At 48.3% G+C, this 20614-nt stretch overlaps 5 protein-coding genes across 5 annotated transcripts; all 5 read left to right on the top strand.

Moving 5' to 3' along the window:
• Positions 1 to 721: 721 nt before the first annotated feature.
• HOO65_060338 (uncharacterized protein) lies at positions 722 to 1579 on the top strand (the record flags this gene model as incomplete). The annotated part of the gene is made up of 1 exon (XM_071001111.1): positions 722 to 1579. One exon carries the CDS (start codon positions 722 to 724, stop codon positions 1577 to 1579), a length of 858 nt encoding a protein of 285 aa, XP_070857688.1.
• Positions 1580 to 6516: 4937 nt separating this feature from the next.
• On the top strand, positions 6517 to 9103 carry HOO65_060337 (putative WD repeat-containing protein all2124; the record flags this gene model as incomplete). The annotated part of the gene is made up of 2 exons (XM_071003694.1): positions 6517 to 8039; positions 8122 to 9103. The coding sequence occupies 2 exons, from the start codon at positions 6517 to 6519 to the stop codon at positions 9101 to 9103; spliced, it is 2505 nt and encodes an 834-aa protein (XP_070857687.1).
• A 5419-nt stretch (positions 9104 to 14522) lies between these two features.
• HOO65_060336 (Glucan 1,3-beta-glucosidase) lies at positions 14523 to 16921 on the top strand (the record flags this gene model as incomplete). Its single annotated transcript, XM_071003713.1, has 2 exons — positions 14523 to 14851; positions 14914 to 16921. The coding sequence occupies 2 exons, from the start codon at positions 14523 to 14525 to the stop codon at positions 16919 to 16921; spliced, it is 2337 nt and encodes a 778-aa protein (XP_070857686.1).
• A 780-nt stretch (positions 16922 to 17701) lies between these two features.
• Positions 17702 to 18868, top strand: HOO65_060335 (FIT family protein scs3; the record flags this gene model as incomplete). Its single annotated transcript, XM_071003952.1, has 2 exons — positions 17702 to 18691; positions 18764 to 18868. The coding sequence occupies 2 exons, from the start codon at positions 17702 to 17704 to the stop codon at positions 18866 to 18868; spliced, it is 1095 nt and encodes a 364-aa protein (XP_070857685.1).
• Positions 18869 to 19283: 415 nt separating this feature from the next.
• HOO65_060334 (Protein APA1) lies at positions 19284 to 20377 on the top strand (the record flags this gene model as incomplete). The annotated part of the gene is made up of 2 exons (XM_071003968.1): positions 19284 to 19415; positions 19487 to 20377. 2 exons carry the CDS (start codon positions 19284 to 19286, stop codon positions 20375 to 20377), a joined length of 1023 nt encoding a protein of 340 aa, XP_070857684.1.
• Positions 20378 to 20614: the final 237 nt, after the last annotated feature.

Here is a 20614-nt window from a genome sequence, read left to right as displayed (position 1 = left end):
CTCATTGTGACTTTGGCGGTGTATGCATGAGATAATCATCCACTTTGTTCACACATTTTGTGTATGGGTGTTTCGAGGCATCAGCAGTGTGATCTATGTGTTAAACCTGATTTGCTAATAAAGGACTATATACAATCTGTCTATCGGAGTGTAAACTAGAATAGGCCTAAGAAATAGGGAAACCATCGCACACTTAGAAAACTATAAGACGCACCTCAATCTCTGCAACTTCTCATAGGCTTTCTATCTTCTGCTTGCCCAAGCGATACTCATAGAGCACCTACTCACCTATATATCACGCTTACCCTTACCCTGTCCCATTCCAACCTTGTTAATAGCACAAAAATGGCTGCAGACCACACTCCAGAGAGGTTTATGGCCAACCTTTCGGCATCCATGAGACACACTCAGGATGAGCCCTACTCTAACGGTAACATCGTCTTCCCTCTCTTACTCTCACTACGCCTACATCCTGTACTACTACTAGGACAAATGCTAATCTGTATCATAAGATCTTGATAACCACGGCTCTACACAAGCGCAGCCAAAAACGTGGCTACTTTGCCCTTATTTTCATCTTGACCACCATGAATATGGGCATTGCCTAGGGCTCAACCTCTTTCGCCACGGCGACCTTGAACAACATTTGGCTAGATCCCATGTCTTCCATTGTCGTCGTTGCAAAGAGCCATTTGGGTCTGTTTTTCTTCGAGACCAACACATGGAAAACAACCCTCCTTGTGTCCTCAAGGAAACGTACCCCTCAAAAGACGCGGTCGAAAAGACTTTGAAAAGAAACCTCAAAGACCACCGAAAGGGAGATGACCCAGCTAAGAAGCTTGCTAACTTGTGCCAGCATCTTTTCAACTGGACTTGGCCATGTGTTATGCAGTTTCCATTCCCCCCTATCCTGCTACTCGTTTATTATGCTGTAACTGCAGTTGTCTTCTCTCTCCTCTGGGCTTCATTTGTTAGCCTCAACAATGAGCTATGTATTGGACTGTCACCCGGATTCATCTACGAGGTTCTCATGGCCTGCACGTCAGTGGACTTGAGGTCGGTAGAAGTGTTGATTCAGCTCGCGATGAAGCTGGCAAACAAACAGTCGTCCGAGGGAGGGTTGGAGGTATCGCTGGAAGGAATGCTTCAAAAGTTATTCCGCATTTCCGGTACTAATCTGGAGGATGCCATCGCCCATGGGACTATACCAAATCATTTCGCGGGCCTGGGCGCTGATTTTGCCGGCCAGGTTCACGGGGTGCTCTGCAATAACCCACAGCAGCTTTATTCAATCATAAGCTATCTCCAAGCCATTGTAGTGGTGCAAAGCAACAATGATATACCTAACCAGGCTTACAACCCCCAAGCTGACCCCCATGCCAGTATGCCTAGCCAGGTTCCGCCGTTTATTTCCCTGGGTACGAGCTCCGGCGAATTCCCACCTGAATTTCAAGATATTACCCAAAACAACAACAACGGCGACAACTTTGACAGCTACTATGATTATAAGGGGGAATATAGTGGCTTTGACGGGGATTTCAGCTCACTGGGTGATTTCCCCGTCGTTGAGCAAGAGTAGCCCTTCACTTCAGGCCTGGGAAAAGAAAGGCACGACAGGCTAAACTGCTGCGACTGATCTAGGAGTGCGAGCATTTTTTATGCTATGTAGTTTCCATAGCTTTGGGCAAGATGGCGTTGTGGCAGAGGCTTAACGCACCTCAAAGGAACTTTTAGGTATTGGAAAGACTTGCGGCATCAAGGTTGAACGACAATTCCGGGCAAGTGGTGGACATTCTTTGGTTACCTTATTAATTTGACGCCTCCTATAACGCAACCGGCCAGCTAATGTAGATGTAGCAGCATATGGTGATATATCTACCTGGAACTCAATAACCTCCATGCCCAGCTGTCTATTGCTAGCTTTCTGTATATAACACTCCACCTGCGACTAAAAGCTTATCCGGCTCATGTGCCAGTAGCTTCAAGGTTAAGATGCTACGGAGTTGCAAGGGAGATTCCGACAAGTAAGCTAGTAGCTTGGCACTATCGGCCGCCCAAGTTTGCCCATGCTACATTAGCCAAGCTTTGATTCAGAGAGATCACTACGAAAATAGGTAAACCCAGGGAAAAATCTCCCAGCAGGCTTATAAAAAGCTTACCCCTTAGAAACCACTTACTAGAGCTCACCGGTCCAGTCCTTGGCCTCCATTGCAGTGACACTATTATTTAAGAGAAATCCATCTTCGAATGAAAACATTTTAGAGGAGCTTCCACAGCGACAAGCCAGCTAATTCAGCTTCTTATCAGCTACTTACGGCATCTCAAGTTATGTATCCGACGAGGTACTCTTTATAATAAAGAGCTGAGTGTGGTTTATATATTTTTACATAACTGCGGGTAGACTCTCCACAATAGAAGCTATGTCCTTTGGGTGAAGAAGCGCTAGTGCGTGTGTTTCGTTAGCTCAAAGGGTCGTAATCCTAGCATATAGCTTATCCTCTATCCGCTGCTTCATTCCTCTAGCATTTAACATCGCGCCCTTCCAGATGGAAGACACAATTCTACCCAACAAATTCAAACGGGGCTTCCCAGCCTGCTGCTGGAGCTTCCATGGGGGCTTTCTATCAAGTATCGTCCTTCCTGGGGTTGTCAGATATGTTGCTAATGAAAGCATTAGTCTATTAGTCTATGGACATGGCCAAAAACTCACATTACTCAAGATCAGCATAACTTACTTTTAGGCAGCTCTTAACAGTAGATATTAGGAGGACGTACTGAATGTCCTAGAAGGAGGAAAATAAGTGATTATTGAAGTTTTTCTCTTTCTATCTATTCCTTGCCTGAAGAGCAGATTTCAACATTTATACATCCATCACATCACTATAGGCTCTATATGTATGATGCTAACCCTAACGTCTGAGCGAATGGTCAGCAATCCTGGTAACCCTGGCTTAGGTTACTGACCTCTCCAATGTCTAAATCCTCCCTCTCTATTTCTTTTCTGACTTCAATTTGCCGAAAGCTTTCTATTCGTATGTCAGACGCTGATGTATGTCGCCCATAAGAGTTTTGAAGGTCTTTCTTTTTGTTGAATAGGGCACCATTGTTCCTCCTCTGAAGACGCAGCCTACATCTTTCCCAGAGCTAGAAGCTGTGAAGCATGTACTACTTGAGTATCAAGCACCAAATAACTCTATAGTTCCGTAAATGGTATAGGTAGCAAGATGCCCTTCCTCTACCTTATTTATAGTCGCTGGATATGCCCTGAAAACAAACAGGTACTGTGTGGTGGGCTTTGTACTCGTTTCTCTTCTTCTTTCCCTCCTAGAGACTTTTCTCAAGCTGCCTCTGTGCCGAATATCTTATATGTAACGAGAGACAGCGTATGGCATCCCGGAGTTCTCGAAAGCCTATGTGGTCCTTGCAGGAGAGCTTTGACAGGCTAACCAGGTACGTAGTAGGACCAAGATCGTGACGAACGCCCCCTAAAAGCGGACAGGACTTTAGCTGTGTAAGAGACAAGGTATGTGGTGACACAGTGTGAGGGACACAACACTGGGGAAGAGATGCAAGGTATTATCAAGGGCCCAAGACGGCAAGCTCTCAAAAATGATCAAAAACTTCCCTCGTGGTGCTCCACGAGAGGCCTGGGTGTAAACGGTTAGAGTCTACGAGGTCAGGAGCGACATACGGGTTGTGCGTCGTAGTGTAAGGGAAGGGGGGTTGCATGACGATGATCCTGTTATAAACAAGTAACTGATATGTCTAACGGGCTGAGCGAGTATTAGTCAAAGTTAAGAATCACAACTATAACATCGCATATGGCAAGAATGGGACTACACCCATCACAAGAGCGGGCAGCGAGAGCCAGTAGAGCTTCTCATTATCACAGTGTTAAATACAGTGCGTTACACTACAGTTGCCAGAATTCATATCTGCGTGCATCATCAATGCCTGCGCCATGTCTGATGGGTCCCTCCAACGCACTCAAATACTTCTGTCGGCACTCCTACCAACCTCGCATTTGAGCGCTCACTGTGCTTTACTTGATGGCGCTCCAGACATGTGTCAGCGTATCAGTGGCTAGGGAGTGCTATAATTGGAGAGCTCACTCCATCAAATGCTAGTTTGAGAGCAAGGAAAGCCAAAAGTATCAAGCTCCAATGTATTGTTTGCAGAAAGCCGCTGCGCTGCTAAGCACTTGCTCCGCGCTTAATAACATCACAACTTGGTCGGGTGAAGGAAAGGGCTGCTGACGCATGTTAGCATGGGATAGGATGCAGCCAGCCCAATTGGCTCTGTAGTGTTTTAGGGCCATAGTTGTTTGAGGAGCGTCCGCAAGTGACGCTTTGGCAGAGCACGAGCGCTGTAAGCTTACCAAATAGCTAGCGTGACAAAGTGCCGCCCAGATATAGGCGTCTTCTCCGGCTTTTGTTGTAGTTGTTATGTGTACCTGGATGCTGTTGCATATTAAGCTAAGCAAGCTATCACCAGTTTCTCCTTGAAAAAGCCTGCTCCAAATACACCAACCACAGCCAGTCTCGCTTCGTTGAACGCCTCAAACACAAAGTAGCCCGTGGTTTGTCGGCAGTGATCCGTGCTGTCAATTATACGAATTGTTTTAGCGCACGTTTAAAAACTGCAGCCCATCAAACCATACATTCCGAACGCCACAGTGCCACAAAGCCACACTTGCATGGCCCCCCTTTTGCTGCTGTTTCTTTCGTCATTTTGTGCGTGCGTTTTGCCACATGGAAGCAATTAGGACGAGAGGGAGGCTAGAGTTACCCATCACACCCGGCGTAAACCAGAAGCGGGCACTTCACGGCAGTGCCACCACTAACCCGAGGGCTGCACTGCGCAGTTTTGTGTATTGTATTGCTAGGCATTCTGTCTATATCAACCCATCACTATAGATAAGCTTGTGGCCAGTGAGACGAACACCCCCCTCCCTCAGGGGCTCAGGGTTTCTCTTTCTTGTCAAAATGGGGTGCGCTGCAAGAAAGAAAAAGAGAAAACATGCAAATCCCATCATGCAAGCCATTTGCTCGCTTGGATGTTTGCCTGCTTCAGTGGACAGGCTTGGACATGCCTCTGTCTTGTAGGTGGTGTCTCCGGCGCTCCCGCGTTACACACACAGCAAAAAAAAAAAATGCAATCCGCCCTATCCTCGCTGCCAGCCGACGACCACCTCCCTCCGTTGCCTATCTGTAGCCACCCGCAAGGCTAGTGGATCTTATTTAGGGTTTAGACAAGGTAAACGCCACGGTCGTCACCGTTCTCGACTATACTTTTTCCTCTCTAGCTCTTGCAAGCCATCAGACGTACGGACAGGGCGCTCGTTGAAACAGCTCAAGTGCGGCCCTAAGGATTGGTTGGTTGGTCACTAAGGCGGGCTTGCAAGAGGTGCCTTTCCCCTTCTGGCTTACTGTTGGAGGCGCGAGGGCCCTATGATAACGTGGATGGCCATTCCATAATGCTTCTTCCGTCTTTTGCTCCAGATTTCTTTCCATGGCTCCCTGATGACAGGGAGCGAAAACCCCCTTTCCTCTTCTTCCGCCTTGCCCTTGGCCTCCGCCACTGGTTGCTCGTCTTCGTCTTCCTTTCTTCTCGTTGCTTCCACACACCCTGGCCTGTGTCTTGCATTTTGTTGATCGAGATCTGCAAAGATTGTTTAAAGGCGCCCCCTAAGTTTTATATGGTCTGTGTCTAACCAGCGGCCAGCGGCCAGCAAATAGATAGGCTTGTGTTGAGCACAATTTGCATAACTAATTAATTATTGAATGGTTGGCAAATTGGCTTGAGGCATCCTCCATCTTGTCTTGTCTTGTCTTGTCTTGTCTTCTCTTCTCTTGTCTTCTCTTGCTTCTTTTTTCGTCGTCTGGCTCGCTCGAATTTTCCTGTCTTCTCTTTCGACCCGTCACGCTCGTTCTCTTGTCTGGTTTCGGTTCGTTTCCCCCACTGTAGCCGCTAAATCCTAGCCTAGAGCCCGCTAGCCTCACCCTAGACTTAGACTATCCACGGCTTCAACGTTTTCGCTCTCTTGCCTCAGGGTCGCGACCAGGGAAGATTCAATAGCCTTGCACTTGCTTGCTTGCCCCCCGGATTTCCTGTTTCTTCCTTTTTCCTTGGGTCTTCGCGATTTTCTTTCTTGTTCTGTCTCTCTTTCGTTCTTCCCCCTCGTGGCTGCCAATTCCATCTTGCTATTTGTTCCTCTTCTCTTCGTTTTTTTTTTTTTCTTTTTTTTTTTTATTCCTTTTTTCTTCTTTTCTACAATTATAGCGCACCCGTTATAATATACCCTCTTCCCTTCGCTCTTTTCTTCCTCTCCCTCTCCTCTGTGCCTCGCCTCAACCTCTCTGCCTTTCGCCGCTCGTTTGCCTTGGCTTTGCTCCTCCCTCTTTTAACTATAGCGAACTACTCGCTTCATTTTGGTGCTGCGCCTTTTTTCCCACAACACCTCAAAGTCGGCTTATTTCGCCTGCCCTGCATTTGCATTGCTGCATCGTCGTCGCGATGGCTCCTTTTAATTCTTCTCACGCGAAATCAACAGCGCCAGTCCCATTCGCTGCCCCAGACATAGCCAGTCCTGGTGGCACCACCAGCGCCAGTGCCACTTTCTCCTCTTCCTCGTCCGCCTCCACAACCGCCAACAATAGCTCTGAGGCCTTTGCAAATCCCCTGTCCTCTGAAAAAACCGCCAGTGCAGGTGCCACTGCACCCGCTATGTCTTCCAGAACAGGCCGCAGTCGCTCACGTCCGCGCCCACTGACCATGTTCACCCAGGGCCATAATAAGCCTCCACCCCCAAGCCACCCGCCAGTTTCCATGACAAGCCGCCCCTCTCGTAGCATGAGTTTTTCTCTTCCACAGCGCCTCCGTTCGCGTTCTTTTGTCTTTTCGCACAAATCCTCGGCCAGCAACTCCAAAAACGATGCCGCTACTACTACTGCCACCGCCAACAATATGACCACCCAGCCTAGCATCGCCAGCGGCGCTGCTGCAGACACCAATACTCCCATTCGCCCGCACAGACAGTCCGATGCTGCTTCTTCCTCTACCACTACTGATGTCAATCAGTACACAACTGCACCATCTTCTCCCAAAGCCCGCCGCCAGACTGAGAGCCACATCGACAACAACCCCTCATCCATCCGTGCTGCCTTCCACCGAGCCTCCATCTCCTTCCGAGGCTTCATGGGCTTCAACAGCTTCTTGGAGGCCCCTGCCCCGTCAAATCCAACTACGGAACCCGCGCGACTACCCATACGCCCAAACACCTCTTCTTCCGGCTCAACATGGCATCGTCTACGACAGGCTGCCAGCTTCCGCCACTCGCGGCCTCTCATGGAGCACATCCACGACGATCCTCTCCCCTCACCCACACTCCCTGTTCCTGGCACGCGGAGCGAGCCCCCCATCATTCCCCGCAAGACTGGGGCAGCAGCAAAGGCTTCAGTTGCCATGCAAAACGAGTGTCTTGCCCGGGGTGAGGACCCCATCGCCTCTGTTTCGCCACCACAACGCCCCTACAACAAGTTCATCAACCGCTTCAACACCAGCTATAGCTCTGGCCAAGGTCTCACCATCTTTGACTATGACCGCGAGAGTGGGATTGGAATCATGGCAGCCGGCGAAAGCGATGTCGATGATGATGGGTCCATCGAGTGCCATCCTCCCGCTAAAGTCGATTTCATTGCCGAACTGCCAGTAGAGCTCGTGCTAGAGATTCTGGGCCTTCTTGAGGTTGAAGATCTTGACATTACTTCTGCAGTATCACGCACTTGGCGTATTGCCACGCAAAATAGGCATGTTTGGAGAGAGACATTTATGCGCAATGCCTCCAAGACATTTGCTAGCACCGGACCTGTTCAGCCTGGAACCAGCCGTGGAATTCCGTACATCTCACCCAACACTGACTGGGAGAAGATTGCAAAGGCCAGAGCTCAGCTAGACGCTAACTGGAAGGCCGGGGCCCCCAACTCGACCGTCGTTCTCAACGGCCATTCCGACAGCATTTATTGCCTTCAATCCGACGAGTAAGTTATCCCTTCTTCTTTTCCCTTGCTTCATGCACCAGCCATCATAGCCATTCAGTGCATGCTAATGAACCCCTTGCAGAGACAAAATCATCACTGGATCCCGGGACCGCACCATTCGGGTTTGGGATATTCGCACATACAAGTGTATAATGGTCATTGGCCCACCCGCCGTCCTTAGTGGCCCTGGCGTCCACTTTAATGAGGATGGCGAGGTTGCTCACTTTGTGAACGACATTTATGATAAGAGTGTGATTCAAAGCTCCATGCCCAACCTTGTCTCGTACCCCATCTACCACGATGCCTCGATCCTATGTCTCCAGTACGACGATGATGTGCTCATAACAGGCTCCTCCGACTCACATTGCATCGTGCATGACGCAAAGAACAACTACCAGCCGATTATGCGACTTCAGCACCATTCATCGGCCGTCCTCGACCTGACCTTCGACGACAAGCACATTGTCACTTGCAGCAAAGACACGACTATTTGTGTACTCGATCGAAAGACCGGCAGCCTGCTTCATCGCCTCCATGGTCACACTGGACCCGTCAATGCTGTGCAAATGCGTGGCAACAGCATTGTCTCGTGCTCGGGTGACTTTCGTGTCAAGCTCTGGAACATTCAGGAGGGCCGCTGCGTGCGCGAGTTCAAGGGCCACACCAAGGGCCTCGCTTGCTCACAATTCTCCGAGGATGGACGTTTCGTAGCATCGGCTGGCAACGACAAAATCATCCGCGTTTGGGACGCCAATACGGGTGCCTGTCTGCACGAGTTCCCTGGCCACACATCGCTGGTGCGCAGCCTGCACCTCGACAGCGTCTCGGGCCGTCTGATTAGTGGCTCGTATGATGCCGATGTCCGTGTCTTTGATGTGGCGACAGGCAAGCAACTATTTGTTTTTGAGGGCATGCATGAAAGCTGGGTTCTCAGCACGCGCAGCGATTATCGTCGGTTGATTACCACAAGCCAAGACAAAAAGATTCTGATCATGGACTTTGGATACAATGTGCCCAACATCGAGCTGCTAAATAGCATCCCGCTCAAACCGTGGCCGGTGTAACTGATGGGTACACCGTATTCACATTATTTCTTATTACTTGGACATCTTTTTCCTTTTCGGAGCATCCTTTTGTTTCTTCATTCGTTGCCTTCACTCAAAGCCGGCCTTTTATCCTTCATTTCATTTCATTTTCTTTTCTTTACTCTATTCCCCCTTTTTTTTTCCTTTGTGTTCGCTTATCTTACTTACAGGGCGGGTTCCAGGTGGAATCGTCAGCATACTTTTCTTTTGTCTTCTTGGGTTCAGCGTCGCGATATGTTTGTCAATTTCTCTGGGTTTTTATTTCCTTTTTTTGTTTCTCTAGAAGCATACGAGGAGAGACTATGTTTTTGTTAATTGTATTTCTGGAGAAAGGGGCTTTTAGGTAGACTTCGATTTTCATCTTTTATAGCAGTTGGCGTGGCTTAGTTTTCTTTGTTTCTGTTTGTCTTTCTTCACTTTATTTTTCAACATAGCCTTAACAAAGTGCTAGTTGGTATGCTTCTTCTTTATAGTCATGGCCACATCTGCAATCTTGTTATCTTGTATTAGATTTTAATACATTTCTATGTGCCATCTTGACTTTGGACTTGAAGATTACTTGTGTCACATGGACATGTCTATGATATTGGGTCCACACACACCATCATGTCAACAAGTGTGCATCCAAATGATACCCGAGAAATGACTCAGATTGCGTAGAAAGAAATTATTGACCTATTCAACAATACAGTGGAAAGTTGAAGATGCCCACGCCAGAAACTTGGGAGCCAATATTATACAGACAGACACGCGTAAAGCGCATAAGCCTCATTCCAATGGCATATGTAGCTCAAAATTTCAAGCAACAATAGTCTTGCAAGCTAAGCCCTGCTACAAATGCTGCTCGTTACATAGCTCTTTCTAATTTTATGCTAATTAATTGCAAGTCCACACAAATGAGAGGAAGCCTCTGGAATGCTGCACCTCATTTTCATCGTGAACTGCATTGAGCTAACCTGATTACGTCTTGAACCTCATCATCTCCTATTTTTACATTTCATTGTACTACATTGCATCAGCTAGCGCTTCTAGTTGTTGCCATGTCTCAACAAAACAATCCCGTTTTCCAGACAGGAGCAGCTGGCTGATGTCATTCTTGATTGTCTCCAAGGCAGGTGTCTATATTTCGAGCGTCGCCTGCGATTCTTTAGGGCCAGAAACACTCTCTGTCAGTTGTATGGCGCTACCTAGTGTTTTTAGTAAGCGGTGATGGTGTAAACTCTCCCTCTTCGAGATTAGCTGCATCGTCCTATCATATTCAGAGTACTGCAAGCGCTCCCCTATAGTCAGTTGTGGTAGTGGTCTGCCTCTCTACGGGGCTTGAGAGTTAGGCTTGTATGGCTTAGCGTAGACTCTAGCCGTTATTTATGAGCCCGAGGTTCCGCTGCATTTTTGAGAATCATGTCCGCAAACACTTGGCTCCATGGCCTTGACAGAGCCTTGCATGTCCTATCAATGTGGCATTCCTCTTCTGGCACTACAAGCAGTATGTTTCCATCACTCATGCCACTTGTCACCACGCGTATTTTGGCCGTAAACTTGAATTTATTCAACGTCTACAAGAATCACCAATATCGAACGACGCATTCGCATTAACGTCTACCTCCTTATTTCCCAAACAAAAACAAGAAAAAAAGGGAAAAAAAAAAGGCATTTTCGCCGCTGAGATGTTTGCCTTATAATGCTGCCTAAACGCCGTCGTAGTCGTGCAATTGGTCTTGTGGTCTAGTGGTATGATTCTCGCTTAGGGTTAACCCTACAGCATCGCTTGCGAGAGGTCCCGTGTTCGATCCACGGCAAGACCCGCTATTTTTGCTCCTTTAATTTTCTCGTTCCAAAATCTGACGTCTTTTTAAGCACGGCTAAGAACGCCAATTCCCGTGTAGTGCGTGTTGTTGGGTGATCCTTTTTTCACCAGCTGATTGGGAGTACGGGTACTTGGAAATTTTAAATATCAAGGAATTCCGTCACAAACTATTTTAGATGAAACTATAAGCAAACATTTCTAGTGGCTATCCATGCATGTGTCAGTCTTTGCCCTTTCCGCTTCAAAGTTTGCCTTGATTGCTGATTGGGTACTACTACTATGATGCTGCACACGCCACACACGTTGCATAAGCCTGTGGGTAGCCTAATAGATTCCGGCAGTTAGCCATAGAAAACACTAGAAGGAGGAAAAACAGGGAGGATATGGAGAGACATGACTCCGACTGTGTGTTGTGGTAGGCGGGCAAGCACTGTATCATGGGTGTATTCAGGGTCTATGTCTGACAAGTCTTAAAACCCGACAGTCGCCAGCGGCTGGATAGCGTAGCATACGGAATGTTTGTAGTAGTCCAAGACAGCCAAGGCCGAGGAGCGGCCCAGTAAGATGTACGAATGTATCTCTCCTTTCCCGTCATACACCAGAATTCCCTGGTAGACGCCAAGCTGTCCGTAGGTCGGATCAATACAGCCGAGAGGGCGGCTAGGCTAGCCCTTACTTAAAACTAGAAATTATACTGGGAAGCGAAGATGATTTCTGGCTTGGTACAAAGTCTTATATTTTCCTAGAATTCAGACTAGCGTATGGGCGAAAGATTGCGGTGATAGGAGAACTGGCCGCTCAGTACAAGACGTCATTGAAGAGAGGTTTTTTTATCTTAGCTCACTGTCGCATAGTGTGTCACATGTCCTAGGCAGGCAGCCACTCGTCGAAGATATATTGCTCTAGTGCTTGCGTATCTAGTGTCGTGTCCCAATGACCGAACGGCACATGTCACGATTCAGGGTTTGACAAACGTTATAAACACAGCGGTGGGCCTTTCCAGCATTAGAAAGGCGCTAAAACGCGAAAGAAAAAGCCGCTGGAGGTTGAGTTACATATAAGTTACCCACGACACAACACAGACCACAGAAAATTGAAGGGGGATCCTGACAGCAGAAAAGTCTCCGACAGTAAGCTGCCGCTACCTAAAACAGGAATTAGGCTCACCTTTCAAGCCCTAGCTGTTGAAATGAGCGTAAAAAAGAGCGAAGCTATGACGTTTGATTTTACTCTAATGACAGTCTTTCAAGAACGGATTGCTCTTGCATGTAGGAGAATCTTCTCTCCCCCGACAGCGGATTGCTCATCTTCACGCAAAGATCTTCAGGCACAGAAAGAAAATCGACACGTTGTGAAAAGAGCCAATATCTGAGACCAGGGACGCCGACAAGCAGTGTAAGAGGATCTATTGGAGGACGATATAGGGTATGCAGGATTATTATTGTCAATGCCCAGTTATTCAGGGTGACACCTTCATCTTTGAAACGACCAACAATGAGGTACGTCTCCCGCGGACAAGCACAAAGCAGAATACGAAACAGGGCAAAGCGAAAGCCTAGCAATAGAGAATATGCCAGTATACAGCTAGCAGTGTCTCTACAAGGTGTGCGTCTGGTTTGCTGGATGAAACCTGAAAAGGAACAGCAAAATTCGGTATTAAGTCCCAAAGAGGAAGCCCGCGTGTTATATGCAGCGTACCCTGCCTCAGGATAGCATTATGAAGGAAACATTGCATATTGATGCGACATCCAACGCAGTGTCTCTGTGATGCTTATACGCGTTGCATCTACAATGGTACTCTCGGCAAAGCTAGTCATCAAGTCGAGATGTTTTGAAACTGGTAGAAAGCCAATTGCCTTTGTAGGATCAGAGATCCAGGGTTCAAGAGCAAGGGGATCAAATATAGATCAAGGGATCTAAGGGGTCCAGGGGACACAGGCGTTCCAAAACTCTAAAGAACCTGTGGTAGCTTTCGTCCATAACAACTCTGCCTTACTCTACGACAGCTCGTTTCATGTTGAATCCATAGGAAGGCGCCCGCTACTACTTGTGCTTCTCAGTCAACTGTCTCATAACCTACCAACTTTTGGACTCCCTCCGATAATTTGGTGTCTGGAAAGGCATTCATTGGCAGCATATGCTTTTGGGAATGAGCCCGGAATCCACAGCCGAGACCTCTACAAAAGGGCTTGTCGCTACCCGCACACGAAAAAGCAGCAAATGAATGCGAGGGATAGCACTTGCAGAATATTAATACCATGCTGCGGACAAGCGCCAGCTGCTGTCCTAGCTGAATTTGGATGGTGTCAAGGCACTGGCATTCTCGGCGTTTATCGACGTGACAACTGCGCCAAGTGAAGGAAAAGGAAGGAGAAAAGGATGGACTGGGAAGCTTGGCTTAATCCATTCGTTCAAGGCCATTTGCTTGTTTTGACACAGGCTACATACGATACAGCGTGCTAGCATGTACACAACTTGACCATGCCGTTCCCTGCTCTTAGCGCCGTTGGAGTCTGCTTTTTTTTTGTAGCTGGCATGTGAACCATTCAATATTTAGCCTGCTTGTACCATTAGGGTAACATGGGTGGTTGACTAGACCTCATCAATGATTGGCTCACCTTGGTTTACCTTCTCAGGCTCATACATAGCCTGTACCACGTTTGACTAGCGCCTGCCTGCTTGTACCTGCACCGCACCCTTTTTCTCTTGTGAGGATTTCCCTCTTGGGGGCTGGAGGGGTAGTTGGCTTCTGCTTGTGTTCTTCACGTTGTACATATTCTTATACTTGCCTGAGTATATAATATCTACACACCTGTTGATTCTTGCACGTACCTTCTCTTTTTGGCCCCCATCATCGATCGCTCTTTCCAAAAACACCCCGTCATTGTCTATACGGGTGCTCATTTCCACCAATTTCTCGCTCTTTCTTTCCTCCCTGCCTATATGGGCTGGCAAGTTCTGCTGTGCAGTTGCTCTATCTCTTCATTTCTTCGTTTGCTCTTGCCCTCCATCTAGTTCTATATAATCTCTACCTGCCTGCTGCTTCTTCCTTTTCTATTCCTTCTGCCTCTTCCCCTTCACGCCTCGCTCATTCGTTACCTCTAGAGGCCCCCCGAGCATCGAACATTGATAGCTCATCATTCCTTCATATCTTCATATCTTCCCATTTCATTCGTTCTTTTAACGGCGTTCTTTTCATCTGTACATTGGGCTTCTATTTACCCTGTATCTCATCTCGCTTCCCACTGCTGAAAGGTAAACACACACTCCCTATCCCTCCCTATCCTGATCCTCCCGACCTTCATAGCCTGTTCTGCCTTGTCTTCATCCCTTCCTTTGGCAGGCCGTTCTAATATACCCGGCTTTTCATGTTTGCTTGAGCGTGTTTTCCCATCTCACTGGAATGCCATTCGCTTGTTTGTTTGTACACACTCTGCCTGGCGCTTCATATAAGAAGACGACCCATTCGCTGTGATAACCAGAGTTGTTTTTCCCCCGTTTCTTCAGTGCTAACTTTTCCTCTTTCCCTTTTTTATCAAGACCTTAGGGAAACTCATACACTTGTCACATAATATCTGCCTCACGACAACCATGGTTTCTGCTTTCTTGCTGACGGCCATCACGGCCCTCAGCTTGTTTTCCAATACTGCTACTGCTATACCCGCTTCTACTGCGTCGTCTTATGTTTCTGCCCCTTCAGCGGTTCCTGTAATCTACAACAACGGCACCGACACTGGTGCTTCTAACTGGTGGTTTGCCAAAATCAAGCGCCAGGGTACTGTTGCTTACTCTACTGAGAACGCTGACGGCTATTCCATCTTCCGCAATGTCAAAGACTTTGGTGCCAAGGGTGACGGCTCGGCTGATGACACTGCCGCCATCAATGAGGCCATTTCCTCTGGCAACCGTTGTGGACTGAAGTGCGACTCAAGTACTGTGACCCCCGCCATCATCTACTTCCCCCCGGAACCTACCGTGTTAGCGCGCCTATCGTCTTGTACTACTATTCTCACATGGTTGGAGATGCCGTTTCTCTGCCCGTTATCAAAGCTACCTCTGACTTTACCGGCATGGCTGTCATGGATGCTGACCCTTATGACAATAATGGCAACAACTGGTTCACCAACCAGAACAACTTCTTTCGCCAAGTCCGCAACTTTGTTATTGACCTGACTGACATGCCTTTCTCTACCGGTGCCGGTATCCACTGGCAGGTTGCTCAGGCCACTTCTCTGCAAAATATTGAATTCAACATGCGCACTGACGGTGGCGAGGAGAACAAGCAGCAAGGCATCTTCATGGACAATGGTTCTGGAGGCTTCATGACTGACCTTACTTTCAACGGTGGCAACTACGGAGCTTTCCTTGGCAACCAGCAATTCACTACCCGCAATTTGACCTTCAACAACTGCAGGACCGCTGTCTACATGAACTGGAACTGGGCTTGGACTTTTCATGGTGTTACAATTGACAACTGCGGAGTCGGTATTGACATGGGTGCTACTACTGCCACTGGCTCAATCCTCTTTGTCGATAGCAAAATTTCCAACACTCCAGTTGGAATTCATAGTACTTACAGCACCAGCAACACATTCACCAACGGCAGCTTGATCCTCGACAATGTTGACATGTCTGAAAACGTCCCCACGGCCATCCTCAACCCCGAATCTAAGGAGGTCATCCTTGAAGGCAACCAAAAGATCGATAGTTTCGTTCAAGGTCGTGCCTACGCGGGCTCCTCCGGGTCTGCTGTTCAAGGTGCTCAGAAAGTCCCTAAAAAGCCAGACGTCCTGCTTGACTCCAACGGCCGTTTTGTTACTCGCTCAAAGCCCCAGTACCAGGAAGTCGATGTTTCGGCCTTTGTCAGTGTCAAAGACAAGGGTGCTAAGGGTGATGGCGTTACCGATGACACTGCTATTATCCAAAAGATTCTCGATGAAACTACAGAGGATCAGATTGTCTACTTTGACCACGGTGCTTACCTTATCACTGACACCATTGAGGTCCCTAAAAACATCAAGATTACGGGCGAGGCTTGGCCTTTGATCATGGCTGGTGGTGACAAGACCTTTCAAGACCAAACTAGCCCTAAGCCTGTTTTCCGTGTCGGAAAGCCTGGCGATATTGGCAACGTCGAAATCACCGAGCTGATGTTTGAAACTGCGGGTGCTCAGCCTGGCGCTATCATGATGGAGTGGAACTTGGAGAGCGAGACTGTGTCAAAGTCGGGTCTGTGGGATACCCACTTCCGTATTGGCGGCTCGGCTGGTACTCAGTTGCAGTCTGATACCTGCAAGAAGACTCCCTCGGTCGAGACTAGTGCTAACCCCGAATGCATTGGAGCCTTTTTATTGTTTCACCTGACCAAGACTGCTTCGGCGTACTTTGAGAATACCTGGTTCTGGGTCGCTGACCATGAGCTTGACCTCACAGATCACTCCCAGATTAACATTTACAACGGACGGGGAATCTTGATTGAGTCTACCAAGGGTGCTTGGCTGTGGGGTACCAGCTCGGAGCACAACGTTGTATACAACTACCAGCTTTCCAATGCAAAGAACGTCTTTATGGGCCTAATTCAGACGGAGACCGCTTACTTCCAGGGTAATCCTTCTTCAATGGAACCCTTTTCGGTCAACACAGACTACAAGGACCCCGACTTTGAGACGATCTGCCAGGGCGATAAACTTTGCACTCGCACCATTGGCCTGCGTGCTGTTGACTCTTCGGATATTCTGATCTATGGCGCTGGCATGTACAGTTTCTTTGATAACTACTCGCAAAAGTGCCTCAAGACCGAGGATTGCCAGCGCGACATGGTCCACATGGATAACAGTTCAGTGTCCATGTATGGTTTGGCCACCAAGGCCGCCATAAACATGGTTCTTGTTAACGGTGAGGTGGCTGCCCTGCAAAAGGACAACACCAACGTGTACGGATCAACCGTCGCTTTGTTCTCAACCTCTGATTCTCCTTCAGGGAACTACTGAGCGAGTAGGGCCCATGAGCTGACATTTACGGGGGGTGTGACGTTACATTCACCGTCGCTCTTTGTGTTGTGTTGCTCTTTTTTCACTTATTTCCTTACTATCACCTTTTCTTCTTCTGTCCATCGTACTTTGGCTGGGAATATGGCCTAGTATTTTTGAACTGCTTCTTTTACTTTTTTCTTTTTTTTTCCCTCTCATACAGGGTATTGTGGGAGGAATCGGGATAACTTCATTTCTGGTAGCCGGATTGCCATGATGTCGAGTTGATTACGGCTGTTGCTCTTGCTTTTTTTACTGATGATTTGCGTTTGGTGTTATTTCTCTGGTTGCTTTTTTTATTCACTTTTGACTACATATTTAACATGCTGTCAGTCATACTGTCATTCACTTTGATTTCTCATGTCTCCTTTGGTATAACTTGTGAAAAGCGCTTGTGTTATGTGAGGCTTAAGGCAGTTCTCTGTGCGCCACATAATGTTTTCAGAATTCTATAAATGTGGCTGAATTACGCCACATACGCGAAGATCAAATGACGTCTGCGGCGAATTGAAGCTTGTTTCTTTTGTGTTGAATTCTCGGATTCTAGGACTATGTATATTTTATGCCTTGAACTTTGTTGATTGTTCTCTGATTTCATCATCCTTTTACTATAGGCCACACTCAACACATAACTCCCTGCTTTTTATAGTAGATTGCAGTTGCTGTGCAAAGCTACCCTCATCGCTAGGTGATCCCGCAAGCGACTTATCTGTCTCGAACCTACCGAATCGCCACCACAAAATGGATAGCACCGACTGCTCTGCCGCCCGTGCCCGCAGTCGTGGTCATACATCCTCGCCCTCTTCGCTTGCTCAGATCCAACCTTCTGGCACAGCAACGACGACCACAAAGACTCTAGTTCCCCATCGCCCTGCATCTATGACGCCGTACATCCCGACGCAGCGCGAGCTAGCCGTATATGCTATTTTTCCTGCGCTCCTGCTCTTTGGCGGAGCTTACTCGATACTCTCACCAACGGTGAGCGCTAGCACCTATGACCCTGTAACCCAGGGCCATGTGCAAGATCCCGAATTGCTCCCGTCATACTTCGCGTCGAAGCACAACGTGTTTAACCGATATTTTGTCAAGGTCGGCTGGGCGTGGGTGACGGCTGCCATTGGCTCTTTTGCCTTGTTGAACCCGGCCCTGGGTCCGACAACAAGCGACACGTCACTCATGGCAGCCAAAGATTCCGCTGCAGAGTCGGCAGTCTATCGCCGAGCGCGTGTTCTAGTGCGTTACGCTGCCGTGACTCTGGCGTGGGCAGCAACTACGCAGTGGTTTTTTGGGCCACCCATATTCGACCGCTCGTTCCGCTGGAGCGGCGGCATGTGTTACCCGGCCGAGGCATTTGGGCCAGCGGGTACACTGCTGGCAGCCGAGGCGCTGCAAAAGGCTGGTGCGGACGCCGAAGCGCTCAATATTCTGGCATATACGGCTACAACGTGCAAGCGCGTGGGTGGGCGTTGGTACGGTGGCCATGATATTTCAGGACACGTGTTTCTATTAGTCTTGGGCTCAGGTATGCTGCTACAGGAGATTTGCTGGGTCATGTGGCCACGTGGGAACAGAGCACTGATCCATGGTGATGGATCGGTGGTAGCATATGGCCCAGGCCGGGGCCGAGTTAGGGGCGTCGGGTTTACCGGCGTTTTTATCTTGGGCGTTGTGGCCCTGAAGCTGTGGATGCTACTGATGACGGCGATTTTCTTCCATACGTGGTTTGAGAAGGTAAGTCGACACCAACCTCTCATTTGTACACGATGTTGCCAATCAAGAGTTCTCGCTAACATTGGAATACAGCTTACGGGCCTTCTCGCTGCTACTGCGTCACTATACCTTGTATATATTGTGCCGCGACTCATACCCACTGTCCGGGCTGTTTTGGGAGTGCCCGGGCTAGACTAATATAACGCAGACAGGAGAAGTTAAAGCTGAATAAGTAATGGCCATGTATTAGAGGTCTGAAAAGATGTAATAAGGGGAAGGACAGTTGGGTAATTAATCTATATTATAAATAAATAAAAAGCTAGCAATACACAATTCAATTCACCTGTTATATATTTCTAGTCCCTATACTAATATGTGCCTAATAAAATCATTCGTATATCTCACTCTAGAGACCAAGGCAAGACCCAAGTTGCGTGGAAGCGTGGGGGGGCATTTCTAGCTATCGATAAGCGCGCCGGACTGGGTCAATGCTTCTTAGAGGGGATCCACCTCTTAACCCCACTCCCATTTAAAATCCATCCTTTATACATACCGTCGAACCCTGTCTTGTACATCAATACCCTTCTTTGTCTACCCACAGCCCACCGTCGCTATGTCTTCTCTTCTCAAAGCACCCCCCAATCTCCCTGACCTTGTGACCACTGCATTTTCTAATGCGCGTGCCACTAAAGACCTTTATTTCTTCCCCACCCAAGTCACCATTCTTGCTACCGCCTATGGTCCAGTCTGTCTCCAGCTCCAGCTCTCCCTCCCTCCTCTTCTCCCCTCTCTATGAACTAACCTCTAGCCGTGTAGTTCCAAATACGCTATGCGCCATCGCTAGCACAGAAGCCCAAGAATCCAGTACGTGCACCGGGTAGTGTCCCGTTTGATCCATTTGCCACACCTCCACCTGCGCTGCGAATTGTCGATATTTCGCCCGCGCATTTCCTCGTGCTAAACAAGTTCGCCATTGCTCCCGAGCATTTCATCCTTGCAACCACGGCATGGCGTAGTCAGGAGGACGTGTTGGAAGCAGAAGACATTGAGGCAGCGTACGCGTGTGTGCAGGCCTATCGCGGCCGACAGGGCGGCAACCAGTCTGGGCCAGACGGTGGTGTCGTAGACGGCGAGGAGCATGGACTCCAACGAACTGGCTTATTTGTATTTTACAATGGCGGTCCTCACTCGGGCGCATCGCAGCCGCATCGCCATTTACAGCTGGTTCCCATGTCGAGTCTTTACGACGGCTTGTCCGCGTCAACACCGTGGTCGCCACTGATTGATTCAGTACAGCAGCCTACCGCATCCCAGGATATACCTATCCACCTCTTTACAAAGCCTATTTCCGATAACCCAACTAAAAATGAGCTGTTTGACACATACCTGGGGCTCTATGCCCAGGCATGCAAAGCTGTATTGGGCGCTGAGACAGAGGTCCCGAGTACAGGCAAGGCATTGATTAGTTACAACTTCTCCCTGACAGGAAAGACAATGGCGTTGTGTCCCCGGATCTCGGAAGGCGCTAGAATCGGGGTTGAAAATGGCGCTGGGAAGATACAGCTAAATGGCACTATTTTGGCCGGTACGGCTCTAGTCAAGAACGAAGCTGAATGGGTTGCATTGAGAAAGGACCCCAGTATTTTTGAAGATGTCTTAAGGAAAGTCGGGATACCTAGAGCACTCATTACGGAAAGTAAATCCTAATGAGACAAAAGGTTTAGTCTTATTTGTAGCTGAATCCCGCTGTGAATCATCAAGTTGATAGACAGGTCGAAAGCCACATTTATGCACAACGTTTAAACGGAAACTGGTCAGCATTAAAACTAAATGTAAAAAGAAAGATAAAGAAAAATAAAGCCCCCCTAGATAACAGTTTGCCTAAAACAGATGGCAAAGACAAAGTTCCTCCAAATATCGCAAGTCGGAAAACAAGAACAGGAG

Source organism: Ceratocystis lukuohia, assembly GCF_044167205.1.
Source record: "Ceratocystis lukuohia strain C4212 chromosome Unknown Supercontig6_pilon, whole genome shotgun sequence".
NCBI classification, from domain to species: Eukaryota; Fungi; Ascomycota; class Sordariomycetes; order Microascales; family Ceratocystidaceae; genus Ceratocystis; species Ceratocystis lukuohia.
Note: the sequence above shows the minus strand (reverse complement) of the source record. Positions and strands in the feature narration are given on the sequence as shown.